General features: G+C 39.5%; 1 protein-coding gene across 1 annotated transcript; it reads left to right on the top strand.

The window, feature by feature from the left end:
- Positions 1 to 1,860: 1,860 nt before the first annotated feature.
- MRPS31 (mitochondrial ribosomal protein S31) lies at positions 1,861 to 23,572 on the top strand. Its single transcript, XM_071738306.1, has 7 exons — positions 1,861 to 2,020; positions 4,065 to 4,355; positions 5,042 to 5,200; positions 10,746 to 10,889; positions 13,841 to 13,914; positions 17,274 to 17,417; positions 23,218 to 23,572. The coding sequence occupies exons 1-7, from the start codon at positions 1,908 to 1,910 to the stop codon at positions 23,427 to 23,429; spliced, it is 1,137 nt and encodes a 378-aa protein (XP_071594407.1). The 5' UTR covers positions 1,861 to 1,907; the 3' UTR covers positions 23,430 to 23,572.
- The last annotated feature ends 1,963 nt before the right edge of the window (positions 23,573 to 25,535 follow it).

Raw genomic sequence — 25,535 nt, 5'->3', positions numbered from 1 at the left:
TGGTGTAGGAAATGATGGCCCACTGTTTGGTGAGGGGGCACAATAGCTCTTGAGCAAGATGTTTTGTCACTGGAGGGATAGGTAACTTCTGGGAGCTGAAAAGCTGAGAGGGGTTGCCATGGAATTTTTTCTGATGCAGGAAAAGAAAGGGTTCCTTTTCATCTTACAAGATCCCAGCAATCCAAGCCTATCTCCTGGGCCCATCCAGCTGAGGCAAACCATTTGCTCCCTGACAGCCATTTTGCCTTCCATGATTCTTAGGGCAATCCTCACTGTGCTGGAGGAAGGATGCCAGTTCCCAAGTGGCATCCCAGAATAGCAGCCAAAGCTGCAGAAATCAGACAATGAAAACCTTGCACCTGATGTTGTCCTGACAGTTTGGAGGGGGTGGTCAAGCAGTACAGTACCACATGGAGGAGAAGTAAGGTGGGTTCTGCAGGTGAGGCTTTACACAGGTGATAGTGATTTGTACTGATGCAGTACTGACAGCTGCAAATGAGAGGACAGCGTTCCTCTTTCCAGAGTAGGTTGCAGTCAGTGAAGTGAAGGTTTGGGGAGACAGCCTTGAATCATATGTTTCACAAGGATTTTTGGCCCTAACCTGACAAAAAACAAACTCCCAAAGTCAGAGTGAGGAGCCTCAGCACTGGAGATTTCAGTCTCTTAATCTATTTCTGTTGTGCCACATTAAGACCGTATGATGGTCCCACCACCCTGGGAACTCTAGAGCTTCCTAGACTGTGCTGTCTTCCTAATAAGCATGGAGACTGCAGACCTTACTACAAATCCATCTAGAAGCACAGGGATGAGGGATAGTGCAGGCTTGAGGGGAAAAAGAAAAGCTCATGTTCCTGCTTTAGGGATCATTTTGAGAGAGAAATCAACAGCAGGCACCATCTTATCACTTGGTGTGTGCTTGTTGTGCCTCTAAAACAACAGAGAACGTGCAGGTAAACAGTGCAGGTGGGCAGTGCAGGACGTGTCACTCAGCACCCAGCAGGAAGGAAAGCACAAGAAAGGTGCAGAGAGGAGCTCCATGCTCCCTGGACACCTCAGCTCCCTCAGGAATGTGAGGAGGGAGGCAGTGAAAGGAGCTGTGTGCCCGACTGCTGCTTTATATTTGATGTTTTCAGTACCACAGGCTTTAGAGAAAGGTGAGAAGCACTTGAATTAGCTGGCTGTTAAGGAAGTTACTTTAAAATTTCTTGAAACAATTTATGCTCTGAAATACAAGATGATCTGTCCTTTGAAGGGGTAACTCGCCTTCAGATACCATGGTAGCACAGTTCTGGATGCTGCTGCCTGTTTTGTTTGTCCTCATCCATGCTGCTGACAAGTCAATAAAACAGACTGCACTGAGCTTAAATCTGTGTCATCTATTAAATGTTTTTTTTAAATCTCAGTGAATATATGCTTTGGAAACTGGCACATGTGAGCTGTCTTCCCACTGGGACAGAACTGGTGTCCCTAACACAGAGCCTGTTTCATGACTATTCAGTGTTTGAAATAATGAGACTAGTTGGAAATAATGAGATTAATGAAAATACTAATGACTAGACATATAAACTCAACAGACAGGTTTATTTTTTTTTTTTTTTTGTCCACAGAAGCATTAGAGGTAAGTGCTCTGTGGCGTGTAACCCTTGCTGTTACCAGGCCCTCGGCAAGGCAGAAGTGCTCCAGAGGAGCCATCCCAAGAACTGGTTTGCGACTCCCGATAACAAGTGAAAATCCGCCAGAAACCGTCTGTGTAGACAGACAGACAGACAGACAGACAGACATCCCGCTCCCGTCCGGAGCGGAACATCGCTGCGCGGAACGCTCGGCGCAGCTCCTGTTGCCGGCCGGCAGCTCCGGGGGTGAGGCGCAGGGGGACGGGCCCCGCGGGTCTCCGGGCCGCGGCCGCGATGTGGAGCGGCCTCCGGGGATGGATTGGCGCAGCCGGGGCCTCCGGGAGTCTCGGTGCCCGGCTCCTCGCCAACGGCCGGGAGGCGGCGGGGGTAACGGGGAGGCCTTACAGGTACCGTCGCCGCCCTTCAGTCCTTCGCCTGCGGGAGGAGGGGCTTTGCCGGAGGGTCCGGGCGGTGTCGGCGCCAACCCGCGGCCTGCTGAGGGACGGGGTTCGCTCGGTTCCCCCCCGCGGGAAGCTGCTCCCCCGGGCCTGTTCCTCGAGAGCGGGGTCGCCGCGCTGCTCTTGGGCGTGAAACGGGGCCTCATGTTTCAGCGCCTCTGCCCCGTGGCCGTGGGGCCTGGGGGGCCGTTCCCCAGCCCTGATCCCGCCTGCCGCAGGGTTTACAGCTGCTGGGGCAGCGAGCAGGCCGAGCCCGCGCCCGCCTGGCCTGCTGGGGGCTACTGGCCCGAGCCGGCAGGAGTCACTGGGAAAGGGAGGTCTGGGGGAGGGGAGACGTTTGTGTAGTGTGCCCCGCGTAGCTTCCCTTGCTCTGCCTCCCACCTGGGCGTGGGGTGAGCGATGGGCACCCGTGGTCCCAGCAGGATTTTACAGCCTGGGTAAAGCTGCATGCCTGAAACACTGGCTAGAAGTAGCATCTGGAATTGCTTTTTTAATCTTTGTTAAAACATTTTAATCTCTTTTAATGAAAAATCAGTCGTGTGTTTATTTTTAAATTTTATTTCAAAGCTCCTCTATATTTTTTTTTAGCAAGGCCCAGTAATGTTCCAGCCTGGTGTATATAGCAGCTTGGCTTTTGTAGCTGTGTTTGCTTTCTAGGCTGGGCTTCCAAGCAGAAGACAAACCTGATGGTAGATGAAATGCAGTAAAGCAAACTGCAGTGCACTGTGGGCTTTATATATTTAAGGCTTGCAGCCTTGCTCAGTTTTCTGATAAGGCAAAGATCACGGAAGGGATAAATGGTTTTAAGGAGTGTACAGCCTGAATTAATGAAAAACATGTTTGAAAAAGATCTGTGGAGAAGCCCTCTGTCTAAAACAGCAGGACTCCTCCTGTCTTTTCACTAATGTGGTTTTGAAGCTTTCCTTAAATTTTCCTGTCGCTTTTCAAAATAAAAGTTTAAGGTTTAATGCTGACAATTTAATGACGACAATTTATGAAGTGCAGAGTGACTGAAGTATTAATGTGGTGTCTGCAGATACTAACAGAATTTTATTTTTTAAGCCAAAATGTGAGCGCAGGAGGAAAGTATTTAAAAATTCTTTCAGATCTTTTGAAGTATTTAATTTTGAACCAAAATAAATAGTGAATGTTGAGTTTTTAATCTTTCTTTTAGCAACTTGAAGGTCTTTCCTAAACAAAAAAGTGGTTGTGAATTGAAAGATTTAAACCTTTCATTTTTAGATGAGACATGTTCCTCGAATTTTATGACAGTTTTTCCAAAGAATGCAGTTGTGTCTGCATTGCGGGGATATCCTGAGTAGCTCTGTGCTGTCCCTGCCAGTTTTAGTTTCTCTTCAGTGATGTGGTAAATTAGGGAGAAGAGACGTTCCAGGTGGGAAAAATAACGAAAAAAACTTTTTTGTTTGCTACTGGGTCATCTTGCAGCAGGATCCATTTTGTCATAAGGCTGCACAAGTGCTTGTCTTGCTGTATGGCAGCACAGAAGGCTGGGGAATGTGATCCACAGGAGTGCCACAAGTGTAAAACAGGATCAAGCTAAACGTGTGTGTCCAGTCTTTTTTTCATGCATCTAGGAGTGCTCTCTTTTTTGGGTGATTTAAATGAGTTACAGTGAATTTTCTGCAGTACTTTTACATTGAAGTACTGGGTACCAGTAAGACTCAAACTCGCAATCTGCTACCTAGTGCAGAGATACTTTAATAAAAGTTTTAAGTTCCTAGATTGAACACCTCTAATTTGTGAAAGAAATAAAGTTGTTTATGTTTTAAACAGAGTTTTAAATAGTGCCCTAGTCCTCAAAAATTGAAAGGCACGTCTTTGACACACATTTGGCATACTCAGTTCACACTCAATTAGGCCCAGACAGTTTCAGCTGACGGGCTTTTTTTGTAGGATTACAAAGTGCAGCCCTATGTGTCTGGACTTTTTAATGTATCTTTATTTATTTTTTAAAACTTTCTGTATCATGTAGCAAAATAGAGAAACTCTTCAGCACAAGTAGCGTGCTCCCTGCTGAGAAAGATGAATCTGCAGCTTCCAAAGGCAGCACCACTGAAGTCTCATCAAAGAGTCAGGAGGGTACATCAGAAAAACCAAAGCAGAAGTTATTAGACATTATTGGTAATATGAAAGTAGAAGTGAGCTACAGGAATAAACTCCAGCAGATAAAAGCACGTGACATAAAAAAGCAAGATACAAACAAGCTGGAAGGCCCAGGGAATGAAGGTAGCGTGCTCCAGGAAACTACAGAAGACACACAGAGGTAAAGTATAACAGAATTTTCTTAAACTGTTTTCTCCTTTTTGTTTTTAATTGTTTATTTATTTGTTTATTTTATTATCTAGGTCAAGATAGCATGAAATGCAATTTTTGAGCATGGAGAAGAGTGTTGTAAGGGAATATATTGTAGATGTGGGTTGTATTAAGTCACAGGAGAATCTGGATAAAAGATTTTGTGTACTTTTTACAATATATTACATTTGTCTCCAGTGAGGCTCTTGAAAGGTAGCACTAGCAGCTGCTTATAGGAAGTGTTTTTAATGGAAGGGGGAGAATACTGTTCAGATAAAATACAACAAAGCTCAGGGGGAAAAAAAAAGAAGCTAAAGTGAAGCCCAGAATTAAGAATGGCATCATGAATGTTGAGACTCATGGATGGCTCCCACTATGTTGTGTTTATGATCTTGCATGTCTGTGCTGCCTGTGGTCTTTGGCCACTTGAGTACCACAGCTTGTCATTAATTTAGCAGCTGATAATTAGTGCAACACAAGGCAAGCCTAGCCTTCCCTCTGACCACCTATACCTTCACTTGGGATAATGTGTAAATGTAACTTCAAGACATAAAATGACAGTAAAGATTTTACAATTTAAATGTATTCATGGCAATTTAAATAAATTTAGATAAAAGTGTAGTTTTTTCATCTTTCCCTATCTTGTGTCTCTTACAGAGGCAAACCTTTAAATCCAGAACTGGTGAAGGCTGCTTCTGCAGTTGCATCTTCCCTACCACTCAACAAGAAACAGATGGAATCAGAACTACTTGCACAACTCAGACGACATGAAGAAACCACAGATAAACAGAAAAAGGGGACCCTTATTGATATACGGTCTGTATATTGAATGGTATTCTCAGTAATGCTTGAAATTATAATTTTGCAATATCATCTTGAAGATGGCTGGGTTTTGTGTTGGAAAAGTGGCCCTAAAAGATAAATTTGGACAAGTTATACTTGGAATTAATGAATAACAGGAGCATTGTTGGTCTGGTTGCACTAAACTCCCTAAATTTTGCCATCCTCATTCTAAAAGGTTTTGCAGAAATTGTTTCCCTGCCCAGGATCATTGCTTTCTTGGACAACTTACAAAATAACAGGTTTGGGTGTTGCTTTTCTCTCTCTCTCTCTTTTTTTTTTTTTTTTTTTTTTTTTTCCAAGCTTCTGAAATTCTCACACAATGGATAGATTTGTAAAGGTTTCAGACGTTCTGTCTGGACTGGTGAATTTTCGTGACAGCTCTGCAGAACTGAACTAGAGCAACTCTATTTATAGTCCCACCCTTCCTTTCAAAACTTTCCAGTCGACCCAAGAAACTCATCTCTTGGCTTAATTCTGTTTCCAGCGTGGCTTTCAAACAGATGAGAAACATTTGTTTGGAAACTGGAACAGTTGTGCATAGTGCTCTCTTGGGTGACTGCTAAAGAAAGACAGATCTTTCGTTTCTTTTTTTTTTTTTTTTTCAGCTAGTATTCAGTTAACTACTCAGAAAATAAGGCATTAAATCCAGGTGAAATGCTGAACTAAATAGAAAATCAGATCTTCAGCAAAATAGGAATATGAAGCCTTTATTTATTGCTGTTTGTAGTGTGAACTGCAAGCTGTTTGTTGTCTTGGTTTTGATTTATTCTGTGAAAATGAATTCGTCCCAAACTAGGATGTAAGTTCAGCCCATGTATTATTATTTGCAGGTTGCTCTAGGGATCAGTAAAATATCTTTTTATATTTATTAATGAACTGCAAACAGAGCAGTGAACAAACCAGAGATGCTTGCAGCTGGTGCCTGCCCTTTCTGTGAGTGAAAACTAAGGAAGAATGTGACAGATGCTTACAAATAGATTGAGTTAAATGATTGTAAATAGATTGGAAAGCACAATTCTCAGGCAGTAACTTCATTAAACAAAATGCAAGCTCTTCAGAGGTTATGAAGGGAGAGGGAGAAACTGTGCAAGTTTTCCTTTAGCCTGTATTCATGATTCTCTCTGCCAAGAGTGCTAATGAGGGTATGGAGAGCAGGATGAATTTCTCTCCAAAGATAGGAAATATGATTTTAAGTGTGTGCACAAACATCACCAAAGGTGATGTGCATTTTCTCTTTTCATAATATCCTCTCAGACTGAATATGGGAGATCTCAGGAACTTGACAGAAGCTGATCTCACCACAGGTTCCTGAAGCCAAAATGAGTAGTTTTAAAGATGAGAGGTTTGGCCGTTTTGTGTAAAATGGAGAGGGTTTAAATTATTTTTTGTGTGTGTGCAGTATCACAAAAAAAAAAAAAAAAACAACGTAAGGAGACTGAGTAAGGATTATTTTATGTAAAGCATATGGTCATTAAACTATTAATTACCAGTGAGGTTGTTCCATCTCTGTCCCTGGCATTTTCAGGAGAGCAGAGCACACAGATATCATAATAATGTTGTCAGCTGTAGGTGGCCAACTTAATGTAACTAGAACCTACTTCAGCTCCTGGCAAGGTGTTGGCAGTGGCTAACTTCCCATGGGCCTGCATCTCAAAGTGTACATACACTTCTATAAATGAAGTTGGTCTGCCTGCTGGCAGCAAGGGCTCACTCTCCTCACCACCCACTGCACTTCCCCTGCAATGCTTACCCCGCTGTGCCTGTTGTGGAAGATGTAACCTGGGCAAGAAGACTTCTTTTTTCTGTTAAAAGATTAAATTCTTAAGAAATTCAAAAGCTGAAGTCTCCGCAGGGCCATATATGGTTGGTTGATGGGATAAGATGTGCTATTACAGTATTTTATAACATGCTTGTAGATGAATCACTGTGGTTAGAAAAATGCACTTTCCTCAACCAAAACCTGCCTTTTTAGTTGGGTAGGAATGTCATAGCTGGCTTGCTCTGATTGGAGTTGTCTAGTTTTACTCCTTGAGGCAGCTTTGTATATTAGTTTGCTTCTACCTGGGAATATATGTTAATTTTTTTTAGTTAAATGCTGAAAAGAATAGTATGAGTTGGAAGGGACCTTTAAGGGTCATGTAGTCCAACCCCCCGGGGTGAGCAGGGACATCTTCCACCAGATCAGGTTGCTCAGAGCACTGTCCAGCCTGATCCTTGATTATCCAGGGATGAGGCATCTCCTGCCTCTCAGGGCAACCTGTCCCAGTGTTTCACCACCCTCATTATAAAAAAATCACTTCCTTATATTTAGCCTGAATCCTACCCTCTTTTAGTTTAAGGCCATTGCCCTTTGTCCTATCTCAACAGGCCCTGCTAAAAAGTTTGTCCCTGTATCTCTTCTAGGCCTCTATTAAGTGCTGAAAGGCTGCAGTGAGGTCTCCCTGGAGCCTTCACTTCTCCAGGCTGAACAACCCCAACTCTCATTCCTCTGATCCTTCTGATCATTTTTATGACCCTCCTTTGGACCTGCTCCAGCAGGCCCATGTCTTTCCTGTGCTGATCACTGAGCTGGCTGCAGTACAGCAGGTGGGGAGAGTGAGGAGAGGGGCAGAATCACCTCCCTCTCCAAGCTTCTTTTGATGCAGCCTGGGATGTGCTTGGCTTTCTGCGCTGCAAGTGAGCATTACTGGCTCAGCTTTTCATCCCACACTTCCCCCAAGTCCAGTTCTTCCCCAAACCTGTATTCATACCAGGGGTTGCCCCAACTCATGTGCAGGACCTTGGGCTTGGCCTTGTTGTACCTTACGAGGTTTACATGGACCAGTTTCTTGAGTTTGTCAAGTCAGCTCAGTGTCATTTTCAAACTTGCTGAGGAGGGACTCAATCCCCACTCTCATTGAAGATACTAAACAGTAAAAGTTCAGTTTTATTCTTAATACCTTAATAACAGTCTGAAGGTCTATCAATGGATGAGTTTTCTAGAAAAACCACCAACTCCTGCTGATTTTTATAAATGAAAATTTGATTAATAGTAACCTTTCACAGTTAGAGATCAATTCAGTGCTTTCTCTTTTGTGTTAAAACTGTTGATTTTGGGTCCAGCAGAAGGTATTAAAATGCTTTTACTATATTAGAAAGCAATTAATTTTATTTATCCATGATGATTACCTATTGATATTTATTTGATAACAAAAGAAATATGGGCGTTTTTTTCATTTTTTTCCATAAAGGGTTTTGCATTCAATATACTGAATTTCAAAAGCCAATATATTCTTACATTACTTAAAACTATTTAAAATTGAGATACCTTCACAGGCAGTAGAGCCATATAGTGTTCAACTGCAAAAAAAATTGGCATACTGCTATTGAGATTTATGAGCATATGAAATAAATTGCATGTTGTCAGAATCCTCTGGTTCCTACTAATTATTTTTTCCGGGATTGTGGTGAGGCCTCCAGAGGTCACTGTTGCATGCTCTTGTCTCATTGCCTTGTTTTGTAGATGGTGTGAGGACAGCGTGTTCACTAAGATGGGAAAATATTAACGATACAGGAATTTATTTTTCTTAGTGTGGGATGAAGTTTCACTCAGTGGAAATTACAACAGCACTGTGCCAAAATAGAATCAGCAGCACTACAAGTAAAATTTCAGCTCCTGGTTTGGGTGAAGAAGTAATTCAGAGCTTAGACTAAAATAAATCCAAAGCTCCTTGAGTCTCTGTTTTTAGTGTTATAATTATTGTTTTGTGATTAGGAAGGAGTGAAAACCTCTGCTTGTTACAAAAGCTCTGCCTCTTTCTATCTCTGGAAGGCAGAAGTATCTAGTAGCTTATTTTTTTAACTTATGTTGTGACATGAGGTAATCTTATGTAATATGTAACCACTCTAGGTACACCAGGGTTAGGGTATGAATTTGCAATCTGATGTTTATAGTTACTAAAGGCATTAAAAACACCTTTATAGCTTTATTTTTAGTTAATACAAGGACAGTTTTAGTGGCAGAGTGATCAGTGCTGCTACCAGAAATGTCTGTATAGCAGTGGTGAGGTGACATCAGGGCTTTCCAGTGAGGACATGATATAATCAACTGTGTATTCTGATAGCGTGGTACTGTAGTTTGTCCACTGTGTAAAACCACAAATAAATCAAGGTTGGCTGTGAGAAGAGCTTCTCCAAGGAAGCCAGATCCCCCTGTAGCACAGAAACACTCCAGTCTTGTAGGTCTCAGCCAAGCCAAGCAGCTGGGCTGGGCTGTGTGTGTCTGACCTTAGGAATTATGACCCCTTGACCCTCGGAAGTCTGTCAAGCCCCTGGCACAGCAGCAGCTCACTAATGCCAGTAGGAACTTTATATTTTCTAGTATGAGATACACAACTAATCCAAGAATGCTTTTTCTACAAGATTAAAATGAAATTATTTAAAACTTGTTTTCAGATGCCTTTCTTTCACAGTAGGTACTTGAAGCACTATGCTATTCTTGTTCTGCCTTTCAAAACCACAGCTAAGACTCATGGGGAATTTGTAATGTGTTGCTGTAGCAATTAGCTTTTTAGCTTTTACAGTTTTCCAGAAGTATTTCTTTCTTGTTAATAAAATCTCTTGACTAAACCTACGAAAAAAATAGTTTGGACTTCATTCAGATTCTCATGCAGTGTTTTTTTGTGTGGCCTACTTTTGTTTTTTTGAGACCATCTTCTTTTTTCTCAAAACTTGAGTGCTCCAGTTTTGGGTGACTGTATCACTGGAAGTGGTTGGGAGGAGATGGTAGCTGTGAGGAATAATTATCATCTTGGTCTTCACCAACCAAAAGACTTAACCAGTTATGGGCACTGATAGGCAGAGAGAGAAAGATGTTGAGTTTTGCCCTTTGGATTCAGAATGAGCTGCAAACTGCACTGGAAGAAATCTGGACATTTGTTCTTCATGTATGATTTTGACTACAGAATTATGAAGGAAGATGTGGTCTGTTAATGCTGTAATATGGTTATGCAATGCAACAGATTGCAGTGGATCAGGAAAGGTGACCTACTTATTAGGGTGGCATGATTGACCCATGTCAGCTGATGTGTGAAGGCAAGCTTCCTTTTGGTCTGCAGCAGCACAGCTCTGCTCCTGGGCAGTGTTGGTTCCTCTCCAAAGAACTGGTGATTTTTACCCCTGCTATTCCAGCATATCCCTTGTATCCAGAGAAATTCCTTATTTACTTAAAGAGAACGTACCTAATGCATTCTGTGAATCCTGCTATGCAGATATATAAAATTCCTATAGTTGGAAACTGAATAATTTCAAAAGAAGCATGCCTGGTGGATATAGTGTGCTTAGGTAACACTTTTCATTTAATCTACACAGAATGTAACAACTGAGGTGGTTTAAAAAGTAAGATTCAAGTGTTTGATAACCTAAAAGTGGGTGTATTTTTGCATAATCTATAGTTCTGTCTGGTTAGTAGATATGACAGACTTCCTTTCTTTGTTGATTTGTTGAGTTTTTACATTCAGGTTTTTTTTTTTTAATTCAGCAACGTTATTTCAGAAATGACAGTTAAAAGGCAGTCCCCAGCTCAGAGAGCTGCCAGGATATCCAATCGCATTTCCTTGGAATTCGATGAGGATCGAAGGATCAGGCCTGGAAGAATGTCATCTCAGACTTCTGAATCCAGAAGGTATTTTTGCTGTGTCCTCTACCAACAGAAGGAGTGTGCAAAAAATTATTAGCACTTTAAATGTAGTTGTATGTACTCATGTTACTATGATACTTTAATGGTTAAAGAAATTATTTAAGTAAAAGTAAAGTTATTTTAAGTAGAAGTGCTGCTAGGGCTGAAATAAACTTCTGTAATAACACACTCATTATTCCTAGTCAGCTAATCAAATGATGTGCATTTTTTAATACAAAATTTTAGGTAATTAAAAATACTTGGTGCTGAAATGTAATCGTGTTTTTGTTCAAGAATTTCAGATTATTCTCACATATAATACAACTTTATATCACTGTCTTTTTTTAAAGGCTCACTTTCAGCTAGTGGAAAACTGATACATGTTCTATGTTTAGAAAAGTTTCGTCCATTCTTTTGGAATTTTAAAGAGATATTAAAGTCTGATTTTTTTTTTTTTTTTTTTTTTCAGGGTGCTCCTTAAGTTTATGTTGCTGCTGGTTTATTAATTAAGGAGTGCTCTTAAATTTTTGTTTCCTCTAGGCCATTCTTTCTTGTCTGCAGTCTTTGAGCTTCCCATGGCAGCTCATCATCACATTTCTTCCTATTATATTCTTTCTCTAGCAGTTATGGTACTCGTAAGGTTAACTTCTCAAACCATTAATATTTTGGAAATTAATCCCCTTTTCTTGGGGTTAGGTAGTGGAAGTTGAGGGAGAAGTTTGTGTTTAGATAGATAAAGCTGAAGAGAGAATTTGGTTAACTTAAGAAAAAAAAAGCATAATTTTGTGGGGGAATAGATGTACAATATTTTTCCCTCTTTGGCCAAGATGTTTATTTCTATTTATCATAAACAGAGAATTGTGACATCCCATAAGGAACAAATTGGAACATAGGCATTGAGCCATGTAGGTCATGCAGAAACCTCTAAAAAGTGATGTATGGCCAGTCATTAGAATAGAATAATTTGCTTTCTGAAATGTTTGTGACTTCCTTGTTCTTGAACTACCAAACTGTTAAGGTGTGTTAAGGAAGGTGTATCTCTTGGGTCTCTTCAGTGTTACAAGACCAGCAACCAATGTTTTCTTTTTCTGATGCAAAGCTTGTGGAAAGTGAAAGAAGTGATTCTTGTTGTAAATTTAAAGTGAAGAAATAGAACAAAGTTCTGGACCAAGCCCTTATTGATTTCGATATTCGTGTCCTGGGATTTTTTTCAGCTTTAAGCTGCTGATTCAAGAAGTGAGGGAACTGACTCCATTGTCAGTTGTTGAATAGTTCTATAGATAATTTTTAATCTGGGCATAATTGTCAGACAGATCTGATAAGTCACATGAAAGTAATTTTGTTATTAGGCCATGATACTTGACTAGCCATGAGTAATACTTTATTTAGGTGTTGGATTACAAGTTTTTTTCAAAAAAATTTGAAAGAATAGAGATCCTTTGATCTAGAAGTATAAGCTGAAAACCTGATCTATCATGTGCTTCTTCAGTGTATATTGTATCTTTGCTGAAATTTTCATTTATTAACACCCCACAAAGTAAAGTGAATTTCACTTACACTTTCAAGTGTTTGTTAAGTTTATGGTATGTCAGAAATTGTCTTGCCCTCTTTCTCTGATGAAACTGTGCTTGGTATGCAACTTTAGGAACAGTACCTTAAAATAGTTTTTACAAACCTTGTAATGAGCAAACTGTCTCCAGTCCTAAGTTTTCTGCTGCATCCCTGGAAATCTAATGAATATACTTATCTAGTGGTGGTATGAAAAGAATGGGTTAGGAAGACTGTCAAAGTTTAAATTGAGTTAGATCTCAATGAAATAAGTGATGATGCTTTATAGTAATTTGAACTCATAATTTAAAAAAAATGTTCTTCCAAGTTACGCTTGTATCTTCAGCAAATGTTATTGGGAGTTGCACACAAATAGGAAAATACAGTCCTAAATCAACATTCTTTTAAGGCTCTGTAATTAGATTGCTGTGTGCTGAAATAGATCCAGGGCAATTACATCAGTAAAATGTAACACGACAAGAGCAGGTTTGCAGAAGTAGTTGTAGCTATAGGAAGTGTGTGGTAAATCCAGATAAGTGAGATTTTAAAATCAAGAAGGGAAAGTATTTCCTGTGTAATGGTGAATATGTAATAACATAAAGTAGGAACTACAAGAATTTCAGTGGGAACCTGAAAGATTGCACGATTAAAGATAGACTTTGTTCTAGAGTTCACTGTGTTCTTCTGTAAGGGCCTTGTTTTTTCTTTGTTTCCATTTATAAGAAAACTTATTGAACTCTTGAAATTTTTGTTTTACTTTTTTTTTTTTTAGTATAGGCTCCTAGTAAAAAAATGCGGTTAAAAATAGATGGTCAGAGTGAAATATTTTTATGTTCAGAAGTGAGAGATCAGGGTGATGCATTTTAAAATATGGCATGCAGATATACTTGGAGTATTTGCCATGTGGCAGAGAAGGTGGGTGGGTTATCTTCCAAAAAAGCTATTTATGTCATAAAGCAGGAATTGCTTAAGTTAGCTTTTGCCTTTTCTCTTCCTGATTTGTGCAATATTTTTTGCAGGGAAAAAAAACCAAATCACCAGATGATATTTTTTTAGTTGCAACTCTGTAAAATCACTTGAGTACTGTGGTTTGATACTGTTTAGTTTAGTTCAAATTCTTAAATATTACAGTGAAAAAATGAATGCAGATAAGATCTTTGATTTATGCTCATTCTTTCACACTGTAATGTTTTGGGAAGTTCTGTTACAGACAAATAATAAGTCATAAACACTTTCTCTGGTTACAAGCCTGAGGATTTAGTGAGAGTCACTATCTTTTTTTTTTTTTTCTTTTTTTTCTCCAGAGATCTGTTAGCTCATGAGAATATTTTGTGCTTTTAAGTTTGTTATCTGGCAGTGTTGTGAAGTGTTGTGAAATACTGAATATTGTTTTTCTTTTTTGTTTATAGAAGTCTCAAAGCAGGAAAGAGGCTTAATATATTCACCAAGGCTTCTACAGAAACGGAGAATACACTGAAAACAGGTTAGTGGAAATTTGGAAATTCAGTGATGAAAAACCCAGTGAAGCCAAGTTCTGAATTTTTAGAGTATCAAGAGATTTACTATGACATGTTAACATCCTGCTTTCAGACCTATAAAAAATGAATACTTTAATGTAACTGATTTTTAGAAAGCAAAACTTCCATGCAGTGTAATAGATTAATTTTTTTCTGTATAGTCAGGATATTCTGTTATGGAATTTGAAGGGTAAGACTGGCTTTTTGTCACTGAGGACAGGCTTCTCTGAGTGTAAAACAAGCCTGGAGAATGGGTATGTTGGCTCCATTAGCTTATTTGGTCACGTTGCAAATTTGCTGTGGTCATTGTCTGAAACACAATCCCTGTGATTGTGATCCCAAGGTGTGCTCTACAGGTAGCTGAGCTTCAGCAGGGTAGAAGAAACCAAGGCCACACATTTGGTTGCTTTGCAGCCTCCTCTTGTTTAGTGTTAAGTATATATGTATATATACAGCTTGAACAAGCCTGTCAGTAGCTGACAGAACTGTGTCTTGCTTTATTTACTGTGAAGCTCTTCATGTATGTTTAGAACTGTAAATTAGTTTTCTGTCCATATGAAACAGAACTGGTCCTAGTGGAGAGGACACCACTTGTCACTCATCTCCATACACACATTGAGCCATTGACTGCTGTTCTCTGGATGTCATCATCCAGCCAATTCCCTACCTGACAAATAGCTGAAAATCATGTAAGATAAAACCCAGTGGCAAAACAGCTGTTGCTCACCTCCATAGTCACTACATGGCACAGCCCTACAAAACAGTCTTAATGCCACACATGGGGGATACCTTTCAGGCATGAAAATTTACTGCAGACTAGGCTTTGGCTAAGAATGTGTGAATATGGGCAAGTAATTTAAAGAACTCTGTCCTTCCCTCCCTTTTTCAGAACAATGAAACTGTGCATTGTTAGCACTCATCTTTAATATGCTGATTTCCCTATTATGAGAGCCTTTGGTAAAAAGACTTTATTCCAATGTAGTATTTTAGAACCATATATAAAGCCAAAAGCTACAGAAGATACAGTGTTCTACTCTGGTCTCTTAGAAAATGATACATATTTGTTTCCATTTCAAGAGGAGGACTTAGTTTTTGGCAGGTTCTATCTGAGGAGTTTTCTCTTTTTTTTTTTTTTTTTTTTTCAGTTAAAACTGCAGGGAGAAGTTTGTTTACGTAACTTTTTAATGTCAGATAATTAATGCTGTTTCTATATTTTCAAGCAGCTGTGAGCTTTCTGAATACAGCCACCTCTGGTGGACTATGAAAGCTGCTTATTAGAATGGAATTCAATTTGCTGCTTTTTAAGATTGCCTCTTTCCTTAAAATCAGACAATTTTACATATAGAAAAAAAGAGTGATGCAGAGTTTGTTTTCAGTGATCTTGACAAATGCAATGTTCAAGTAACTGGCATTTGAGTTGAATCAAATTGACTCATGTAAAATTGTGAGATTAACCTTTTTTTTATTTGCATGAGCACAATACAGATGCAATGGCACATAATCATCCTAAATAAAAAGTTAAGATACACTTTTTTAAACACAAAACTAGAACATGCACAAACTGGGTAAGAGAGCCAGTGGACTTTGTTTGATTTATAATTAGATATTAAGAAGGAAGATTCAGCTTTTTGTGTGGTCTTTCCTTGTTTGATTCCAGGTAGCTTTGAGGAAGTCTACAATATATTTTAAGCCCCAGAGCTTATTATTTGGCTTAGTGACTAATCCTGATAAATTTTTTTGTTGTTGTTTTTATTAATCTCAGGAAATACCAGTGTGATACTTGATACATTGATTCATTTGCTTTCACTTTTTGACTCATATTAGTGGAGATAATGAGTTAAAATCTTGTTTATACATGACAGAAAAGCAAGTTCTGTGTTTTGTGTTGAGTCTTAATTTTGAATTCCTGATTGTTAACAGTAAATTGGCATCCTGAAAAAATTAGTCATAACTGTTACGTATAGTATCAGTAACTGTTAGCATAGAATATCAGTATTATTTTCTGTTTCACAAAGGTGAAAATATAACCTTTATTGCAAGCCTGAAAAAATGAATTTCTGCTCTCTTCTATTTTAGAACATTTGTACTGTATTATTAGAAGGTATTCCTTAAGATGTGGAAAATAATTTAATTTTGGTATTGTTTCTTCTATTGTCTTTTATCTATATTTTATTCCTGCCTCCAGCCCTCAAATCAAAGTAGGCAGCTAGGGAATAAAGTTCTGGAAATTTCCCTGCTATGTAAGAAATAACTTGAAAAAGTATCTTCTGCTTTAACACAAAAAATGAAAAGGCCTTTCAGTATGTAAAAATACCATTTGGCCTTTTATTTTTTTTTTCTTAACAGAGGAGGAATGTGTTTGGGATGATTTTTTTTTTTTTTTAAATCCAGTTGAGTTGCAAGTCACTGAGCCAAAGATGAAATTATATCTTAGTTTCAAATACTTCCACTTATGAGTAGCAAAATAGTAACGACTGGCCGTTAGCCATTTCAAACAGAGTGTAACATTTGAATTCAGATGAAGATTTCTGTTCCAAGGAGCTCAGGGTGAATTGATAACTGAGGTAGACAAGAAAACAAAAGGGGAGCAGGATTTCTGCCAGCTCATGAGACAGCAGCCCCAGGCACTCCCAGTGGTTCCTCCCTGTCCTGTGGTAACAGCTTGTTCCCTTCACTCAGTGATGCGGTTCAGTCTGGGCTCATGACCAGTTCTCCTGGGTGGAGGGGCAGGAACTCCTTAAAAGTAGCTCTGCTGCCATATGAGTGCATTTTGATTTAAAAAAATAATAATAATAATAATAATAATTAAAAAAAATTTGTTTGCGTCAGGAAAGGGAATGTTATACTTTTGGAGAAGAATAGGAAGTCAAGATTTCTCAACCTGGGACACTTAACGGTGCTGGAGAAGGAGTTGCCATCATCTGTAGATTTAGTTGCTTCTCTGAGTGAGAGTTCCTGAAAACTCCTGTAGTAAGCAAGAATCCTTTATCAGAGTGCACCAGTCAAGTTTGGAGTTTGTGCTATGTACACTTTGTATAAGACAAAAAGGAAAAATGATTGTGAAAACATTAAATTCCTGCCCTGTGTGAAACACTAAAAAATAAATTGTCCCCTAGGAGTTCAAAATACATTTTCACCAGACATTTGAGAATTTAATGGACTTTCCTGTCAACAGAGTTCTCAGTTGAGAAAGGTGATGCTGGCATCTAAGGTAGAAATCTGCACATCTGGAAGTGTTATTGTCTCTGTAAAGGTTAGTGTTGAAGGACTCTGTCTTAGCTATTCTTTGGCATGCTGACACATGTTTACATAATTTCTTCTTTAGTATCTACACCAACAATTTGGGATCTGGAATTAGCAAAGGAGATTGCAGCAGTAACTGCTCAGCCTCCCCGAAACGGTTTTGAGGAGATGATTCAGTGGACAAAAGAAGGCATCCTGTGGGAGTACCCAATTGACAATGAAGTTGGTATGTGCACTTTTATTATCTTTTATTGTCTGTATAGATTTTTTTTTTTTTTTTTGAGAAGTAGAGCATGTTATGACCTTTGACTGTTTTAAGATGGTGTTTCAGCTTTGAGTCATATGTTTGATAGTAGACAAATACAACTTTCCAACTGTCCTGTATCAGAGAGGCTTCAGATGAACTCGTTCTGGCACTCTTCAGGTGGAATCCTGCAGGTGGTTTGGCTGATCTGAGGGACTGGCTGCTGCCAAAAAGGGGAGAACTCCCTCCCTTCCTCAGCCCTGATGCTTTCAACACAAAAAGGCTATTCAGATCTATTACATAACACCTTTTACTATGCAACTTCTTTAAAGAAGCTTCTAGCAGAGGAGTAGGAATCTTAAAACAGATGTGTGTATTTTATAGTGCTGATGCTGTTCTTTGGTGTGGCTCTCAGACCAAGTGGCTAGCTAGATCCTAGTTAGCTATCTGCCAGTTCAGATCTGCACTGGGCAAGTGTTACACAGTTGTTTGCTCCCTTTGTTCTATCTGCTTCATAAGAAAAACTAGTTGCAATATTCACTTACCCTAGGCATCTGTATTAACTAGATGTCTTTGTGCACAGTATTTACTTTTACTGCCATTTAAAAACCAAAACAAACCAAAGAAATTCTGTGTGAAGTTAAGCCAGCACAGAAAGTGAGAAAACGCTAAAGCAGGGAAGAAGAACTACAGAAAGCAAGTGTGGACCTAAGGAATGGGGACTGCATAACTTCAGAGAGAGAGATTGGCTGTGGGTTTTTTTGTTTTTTTTTTTTTAAAAGACATCAAACAGAACTACTTTAGAATGATTCAGTCACTGAAAGAAAAACAGGTTAGTATCTGAAGCTAGGAGACTTTGAAAATTTGTCCTATACCGAGTTGCAAATTGCATAATGCTGTTCATTGTTTCTTAATGTTTATTCTCATCCTATTTTGGCAGTTTCTTCACATCATTTAATCACTGCTCCCAGAATTGATTTGTTCCATCATGTAGAAATCCCAGTATATTCTAGTCATGTTTTTGCAAGCTTAAAACCACTGTGGCCAATGGTTTTTCTGTTGTTGTAATGTGGCTGGAACCCCGCTGTCTGGGGACGTAAGTGGTCCGGGCGTCTTTGGAGGCCAATGGGTTTTCTGTTGCAGCAATGTGCCCGGAACTGTGCTGTCTGGAGTAGAGTGGTGAGTGGACAAAGAGTCTTTACATATACTTAAACAAGAATCTTTATTGATTTGTCCACAAAGAGTAGTCATGTGGAAAATTCCAGTGGAGCGCTCCAAAATCTCTCACCTCTCAGGTTGAAATGTGGAGTCAGTAAATTCCGTCCTATCAAACTGACAGCTGAGAGCTGCTAAGCAGGTCAGGTATGTCAAGGCACAACTAAAAGCTGGAGAACCTTGCTCCAGTTATTTCAGTGTACTGTACTTTCAGTGGCTCTGCATTAGAAAGATGCCCTTTTCTGCTGTTAATTTTGCAGTTTTGTAACAGCCTTCTCTCTCAAAAGGAGGGCAGTACCACAAGTATGTGATTTTACTAACATATGTGTAATTCAATTTTCTAATTAGGAAGCATACTGAACTTTTAGCATTATGAGGGCCTTTAAAGTTTTAAACAAGAAAAAGAAATGAACCACCTTATAACTGTTTTTCTTTGCTCTAGAGCATTTCCATGTTCTTGTTAGCGTGCTTTACCAAGCACTGTGCTGTGCTTTGAGGCATCAGGGCAAGGCCATGATTTTTTAATTTTCTCTGTCCCTGATGCAAGCAGGGCCAGACTTACTGGCTTGCTGGCCAGTAGCACTCTTCCCCTTGCTGCTGCTTCAGTGTCTGCTCCTGCCTTTCCTGTCTGAGCAGTTGAAGCCACTATTAGGTAGAAAATTACCTCTTTTTTCTCTCCATCTCCCTGACCTGCGGTAAGTTTTTAGCAGGTTAGCAAACTGTTACTATAACAAGCATAGCATCATTCTCACTCCTCCTTCTTTCTGCCTCTTCTACTTGTAGTAGCTTTAGTTTTGCTCCATGACTTGCTGGGGCAAAAAACTTGGGAAAAACATTGATTTCTTCCCCTTTTAAAAATAATTCTTGTGCAATTATGCCTTGATGACTCTCCTGAGGAGTCCTGTGGTTAAAAAGGATAGTGCAGATTATTGGTTTAGCACCTCATTCTGAGGAGCAAATGCTTCTGGTGGGCCAGAGATTTTTATGGCAGAAGTGACAGGTTGAATGGAAGTCTTGGAAAATTAATGTCTCAGTTGTCTCTGATTGCTTCTGAAGGCAAAAGTTTGCAAAGCCATGTTATGGCTGGTTTTCTGAGATGTTGTTTCCAGCAGGGTAGCATTGGACAAGTTTGCCATGAGTGGTGGCAAATGTTACACAGTCATTTTAGGTTAGGTTTGTTTTACTAATTCTGGGTCTATTCTAGGGACCAGCTAACAGGGCATGATTTTTCTCATTGTAAAAATCCTAGAAACAATGGTTTGAGTTGGAAGGGACCTTTAAAGAACATCTATTCCATCCCCTTCTGCCATGGGCAAGGATGTCTTTCCCTTGGTGGGGTTGCTCAGTCATCTTTCACTAGATCAGGATACTTGGTCCTCTCTACTTACTGTGAGCAGGCCAACAAGACTCCCTGTGAGGATGGACCTCTGCATTTATCATAGAATCATAGAATTGGCTGGGTTGGAAGGGACCTCAGAGATCATCAAGTCCAACCCTTGATCCACTACCGCTGCAGTTACCAGCCCATGGCACTGAGTGCCACATCCAGTCTCTTTTTAAATATCTCCAGGGATGGAGAATCCACCACTTCCCTGGGCAGCCCATTCCAATGTCTGATCACCCTCTCAGTAAAGAAATTCTTTCTAATGTCCAACCTAAACCTCCTCCGGCACAACTTGAGACCGTGCCCTCTTGTCTTGCTGAGAGTTGCCTGGGAAAAGAGACCAACCCCCAGCTGGCTACCCCCTCCTTTCAGGGAGTTGTAGAGAGTGATGAGGTCTCCCCTGAGCCTCCTCTTCTCCAGGCTGAACAGCCCCAGCTCCCTCAGCCTCTCCTCATAGGATCTGTGCTCGAGTCCCTTCACCAGCCTGGTTGCCCTCCTTTGGACCTGCTCCAGCACCTCAATCTCCTTCCTGACCTGAGGGGCCCAGAACTGGACACAGGACTCGAGGTGTGGCCTCACCAGCGCTGAGTACAGGGGCAGAATCCCTTCCCTGGACCTGCTGGCCACGCTGTTCCTGATACAGGCCAGGATGCCATTGGCCTTCTTGGCTACCTGGGCACACTGCTGGCTCATGTTCAGCTTCCTGTCAATCCAAACTCCAAGGTCCCTCTCTGCCTGGCTGCTCTCCAACCACTCTGTCCCCAGCCTGTAGTGCTGCATGGGGTTGTTGTTTTTTGAGGTGTTATATTTAAGGCAAAGTTAGTAATCTCGTGGAAGGGTGAGTGTTTTAGCTAGAGAAATTCCTCAGACTTCTGTTTTATGTAGGTACGTAGGGACTGGAAATAAGATATTGTGTGACTTTTGCTCTGAGGCTGATAAAATCCACTATTTCAGACTCCCACCATACATGTTCTTTCAAATTCGGTTTGTGAGGACAGTGCTGAGGCACTGGCTTGCAGTTACAGCTTTCTGGGGGTGGGGGAGTCGTGCAAGCAGGTCTCATCTAATCAGTCCCCACCAGAGGTCTCAGCCTCTGATGCTTTGGGCAATTGTGGTCTCTCTTTGTGATGCACACTTTACTTTTTGGGGGACTGAACTATGTGGTCTAACTGAAATGTTTGGACTTAGCACTTCATCCCCAAACCATATACCACGTCTTTGACAAATGTAAGATCAAAATGCATTATGTAATAGTTCCTTCTGACCTGAATTTTTGTGTGAGACTAGAAATGGTTTAATTTCTTTGAGGTTAGAGATGAAAATTGTAGAAATTATTAATTAGACATGATGTCTCCCAATACCTTTTATTGCCAAAAAGAAGAGCATCCAAAAGGAGAAATTTTACTGTCAGTATTATTCAGGTTCTTTCAGTAGCAGCTTAATTGGTTTATTTCTCTTGGATTTTTGTGACCAACAAAATTATGGAAATCTGGAAAGGATGTTAGCTTGTGAAAGCAACCAGCAGCATCTAAGCACCAGGAGATTCCACCTTCCTTGGGGAAAGTCTGTATGAATGGCATGGTAAAAGGATCTCTGAGTTTCTCTAAGTAAATACAGATTCCCAAGCACAGCAGAAATATACCTTCTGAAGCTGGCAGGACTTTTTTTTTTTTTTTTTTAACAGAAAGCAAAAAGGGAGCTTCTGAAGAAGGAAGTGTGCTTTCTTTTAAAAGGATGAGGGAGGTGAATGTGAAATGTAGCTGGCATTGTTAGGCACTCATATTTCTGGGAAAAATCTCTGGGAAAGCTAGAGGTATTGCCCAGCTTCAGGCATCGCAGTAGCAAAAGTGTTGGACAGGAAATAAATAATGTGGAAATATTGGACAGGATAAACAAGCAGAGAGGCTTCTCCATCCCAGTGATGCTCCTCTGAAATGGAAGGTCCTCTAACACAGGAAGCAGCCTATGACTGAGGTGGCTTCAGTAGGTCAATTTTGATACTCAGGATTTAATGTTGTCAAATAATGTATCATATCCTATGTGTGGTATAGAAAAATGTCTTCACTTAGGACTGTGGCACAGACTTCCCATTTTTATCATCTGGAAATGTTCGTATGCAACATTTGTTCTCTGATAACAAACTTAAAGTAAAAGTTGCAAATGTCATTTAGAAATATGCTGCGGATTGAGATCAAATAAAAACATTCATGTATCTAACTGAAGATAAATCAATTGCAAATAATCTTTTTTTTAGCAGCTCAGAATTGGGAACTGTAAAAGCAGTCTATGCTGCTTGCTTTCTCTATGTAAGGATTTGTATTCTGAATCTTTGTCTTGTGTGTGCTATCACCGTAGTATGAACAGCAGCAAAGGAAATCCACAAGACAAAACAAAAATTTGTCATAGGATCTGAGCTGTGTTTGACCAGAGATCTACAACATTCCCTTGTGCTCTTACCAGTGCTCTTGAGTGCATCATCTTTCGTGCTGGTTACAACTTCAGCTGGTGAAACAAACATTTTTACATCGGGATCCACTCACAGATTCCAAAAATGTTAAAAAACAGTTTCACGTGCCCATTTTATAGCAATAGGATGTTAAAAACATGATTTACAGTAAACATGAAAGTGTGTGTTAGCTGTTGAGTACTAGGTACTTAGGAGGTTGCCGATTTTGTTCAAGACTTGCTTGTATTTTGTATTCTTTAATCCTCTGCAGAATGTAGGTAATAATTTTTCTTGAAGAATTTATTACGAATATGTCCAGAATCTAAAAGGTGGTTCCTGTGATGAATCAATTTTCATGTAGTGAACAAACAGTTTTTTAAGCAAAAACATTGACTTATTTTTTATTTTTTTCCCCTATGGCATCAGCTTTCAGCAAGATCACCAGCCAGAAAGTTGATTTAAATATTTGATATTCTTATAAATGAAAGCATAAAATGGAATACAGTAGATGGGAGTATGATATACACTGACATGCTTTGTGTGGAGGGAGAAATTAATGTCTTAAAATTCTGCTATTTCTTCCACTTCTCTATTGTTTAACTTTACTGTGCAAAAGAATTAAAGGCACAGAACCATTAATTTTGCTAATTTAAGATTTATTTGCAAGATATATCCTTTTTTATGTTGTTAAATTTACTTTTATAATGTCTTTGTAATTTTTTTTTCCATTCTTTTAGGTTTGGATGATAATGCTGAATTTCATGAACATATCTTCCTGGAGAAACACCTTGAAAACTTCCCCAAGCAAGGACCTGTTCGCCACTTCATGGAATTAGTTATCTGTGGGCTTTCAAAAAATCCATACCTCAGTGTGAAGCAGAAGGTTGAACATATTGAGTGGTTTCATAAGTATTTTGAGGAAAAGAAGGAATTTCTTCAGCAGAATTGAGACTTGGGAAAGGGCTTTACCAATGACATGAGAAATCATTGCATCAAAACTGATCACTTCTTGCAATGGAAATACTGTCAGTGTGTAATAATCAAGTGTCCTAAAAGTTGTATTTTAAATAATAAACTGAAGTCATACTTTCACATGTGTATGTCCATGTATATGTAGATATTTTTTAACAACAAAGAAGGAGCTGAAAAGTATGGCTTTTGTATAATGTGCTTTTAAAAGTTTATCAGAATAGTCGCCTATTAAATTTGAAACTAATCTTTTGACTGTACAAAGTATTAGGTCTAATTCCACCTCCTACACCCTTCACACTTGGTGTATATCTTGACAGATTTGCTCATCTTTCCCATCCTGAAAAAACCTGCAGTGCTTTAATTCTTAAAAACTGCTCTCATATTGAAAAACAGTTTTGTTAATTCATTAAATACAGTGGTATTTGGATGATATTAATCCTTTCTATCCTTCTTTCACTAATCATCTTTATTGGTTCATTTAAAAATTTTTGGTAATTACTAAGTCATTTGCTTTGAAAGCTTGTTAGTTCATCTGCTCCATGAAAGGCTATTGTATTCCTGAGATGTGTGCTCAGCATAATACTGGTGAGTTACATAAAATAATACCATCCATTCACTCACTCTGAAGCTTTTGACCAACTTCTCATCAGTATTTATTGTTTAAAAATGGCTCTGGTTGTCAGGTAATCCGTAAAGTCCTGTTTGATTAGAGCAAGCAGTTTTTTGGTGACTGCCATCTTTGGAGCTGAGGCCTCACCTCCTGCAGCTGCAGGGCTGGGAAGAGGACTTGACATTGCTGGCACGGGGAGTTGTTGCCTCCAGATTGCCACTGCTGTTTTCTGCCTGGTCCTCTGATGTTGGAGTAATAGCTTCATATTTTCTAGATGATCCTTATTGTAATTAAATGTGTATGGCTCTTTGTATCTGTTAAGGAATTGCAGTATATTTTCCTTCAGTTACCTTTTGTTAAATTGTCATCTAGAGTTATTTGCTCAGTCATTCAGAATCCTTGATTATGTCTTGTTCCTTAATATTCCAGAGCAGATCCAGCCTCACAAGTTGTGTTACTCCTTGTTCTCTTGCATTCACTCCAACCACTTCAGCAGCTCTTGGCCATATAAATGTGCTTTTATCTTTTTTCTCACCTTTCCTCATAACCAGTGCAGGAAGGAGGAAGTTACAGAATTAAGGTAAACCCCTGGCTGCTTATGCAAACTGGTTTTAATCATAATTACAAGAAAGCAAATGAAAAATAAAGGGTTGGCCTTTTTCTATGGGTTAGAATATTGTTGCTGTTTTTTGCTCACCTGCAGTACATTAAGTTTACCTGTCAGGTAAAGGGCAAGACTTGAGTTGTTGGAAGGAAAAAGCATCTTTTTGATCTTTTATCTGCAAGGACAGCAAAAATTTTTAGAGGTTTCAGGGTTTTGGATTGTTGAGAGAGAGAATTTTTATGGAAGTATCTCAACGTAGTAGAGAGGGTCAGGTGAAATTTTTTGTTTCAATACCCAGATACATTTTACTTCAAAAATTTCAAATTTCCACCAAACCACAGTGCAGAGCCTGCGTGCTGCTCTGTTTCAAGTCTTTTCTAAAACAACAGACAGTGACTTGAGTTCACTATGAGATTTTAGAAATAACTCCTGTGTGTACTTGCATCTAACCTGTGTTTTGATGTGAAAGACAGGACACTCACAAGCTTGACTCTTACTGGAAGAGTTTTGGGAGCTTTTGTGGTGTAGCAAACTCCTGAATGTCACAGCACTGGGAAAGAGGTGAGTGTTATCTTTTAACAGATTCAGCTGGAGGTCAGTACTTCAACAAACTCCTAACAAGAGCTCTTGGTGCTTAGGGTCTTTGGAATGCTGTAGTAATTCCTACTTATGTGCTTAAATATAGATTTGAGAGTTAATACTAGGCAACAGGATTTGAATAATCAGACCTGGCTTAATATACACACGGACTGTGAGTGCTCAGGGCACGTTCAGAGAGCCCAAGTGGCAGGGCTTTTATGTGCGTGGGGTTTCTCTTGGGTGTAGGCTTCTTGGTAGACCCAAAAGAGTTGGCTTGCAGGAATTTAAAG

Source organism: Heliangelus exortis, chromosome 1, assembly GCF_036169615.1.
Source record: "Heliangelus exortis chromosome 1, bHelExo1.hap1, whole genome shotgun sequence".
Classification (NCBI taxonomy): domain Eukaryota; kingdom Metazoa; phylum Chordata; class Aves; order Apodiformes; family Trochilidae; genus Heliangelus; species Heliangelus exortis.
The sequence above is the reverse complement of the archived record's forward strand: the minus strand, read 5'-3'. Positions and strand labels throughout refer to the sequence as shown.

Excerpts from the sequence above, each read along its gene's own strand:
- MRPS31 (XM_071738306.1), top strand. The coding sequence starts at position 1,908 with ATGTGGAGCGGCCTCCGGGGATGGATTGGCGCAGCCGGGGCCTCCGGG. Across the intron at positions 4,356-5,041 it reads ACTACAGAAGACACACAGAG|AGGCAAACCTTTAAATCCAG; the intron begins GTAAAGTATAAC and ends TGTCTCTTACAG. Across the intron at positions 17,418-23,217 it reads CCCAATTGACAATGAAGTTG|GTTTGGATGATAATGCTGAA; the intron begins GTATGTGCACTT and ends CCATTCTTTTAG.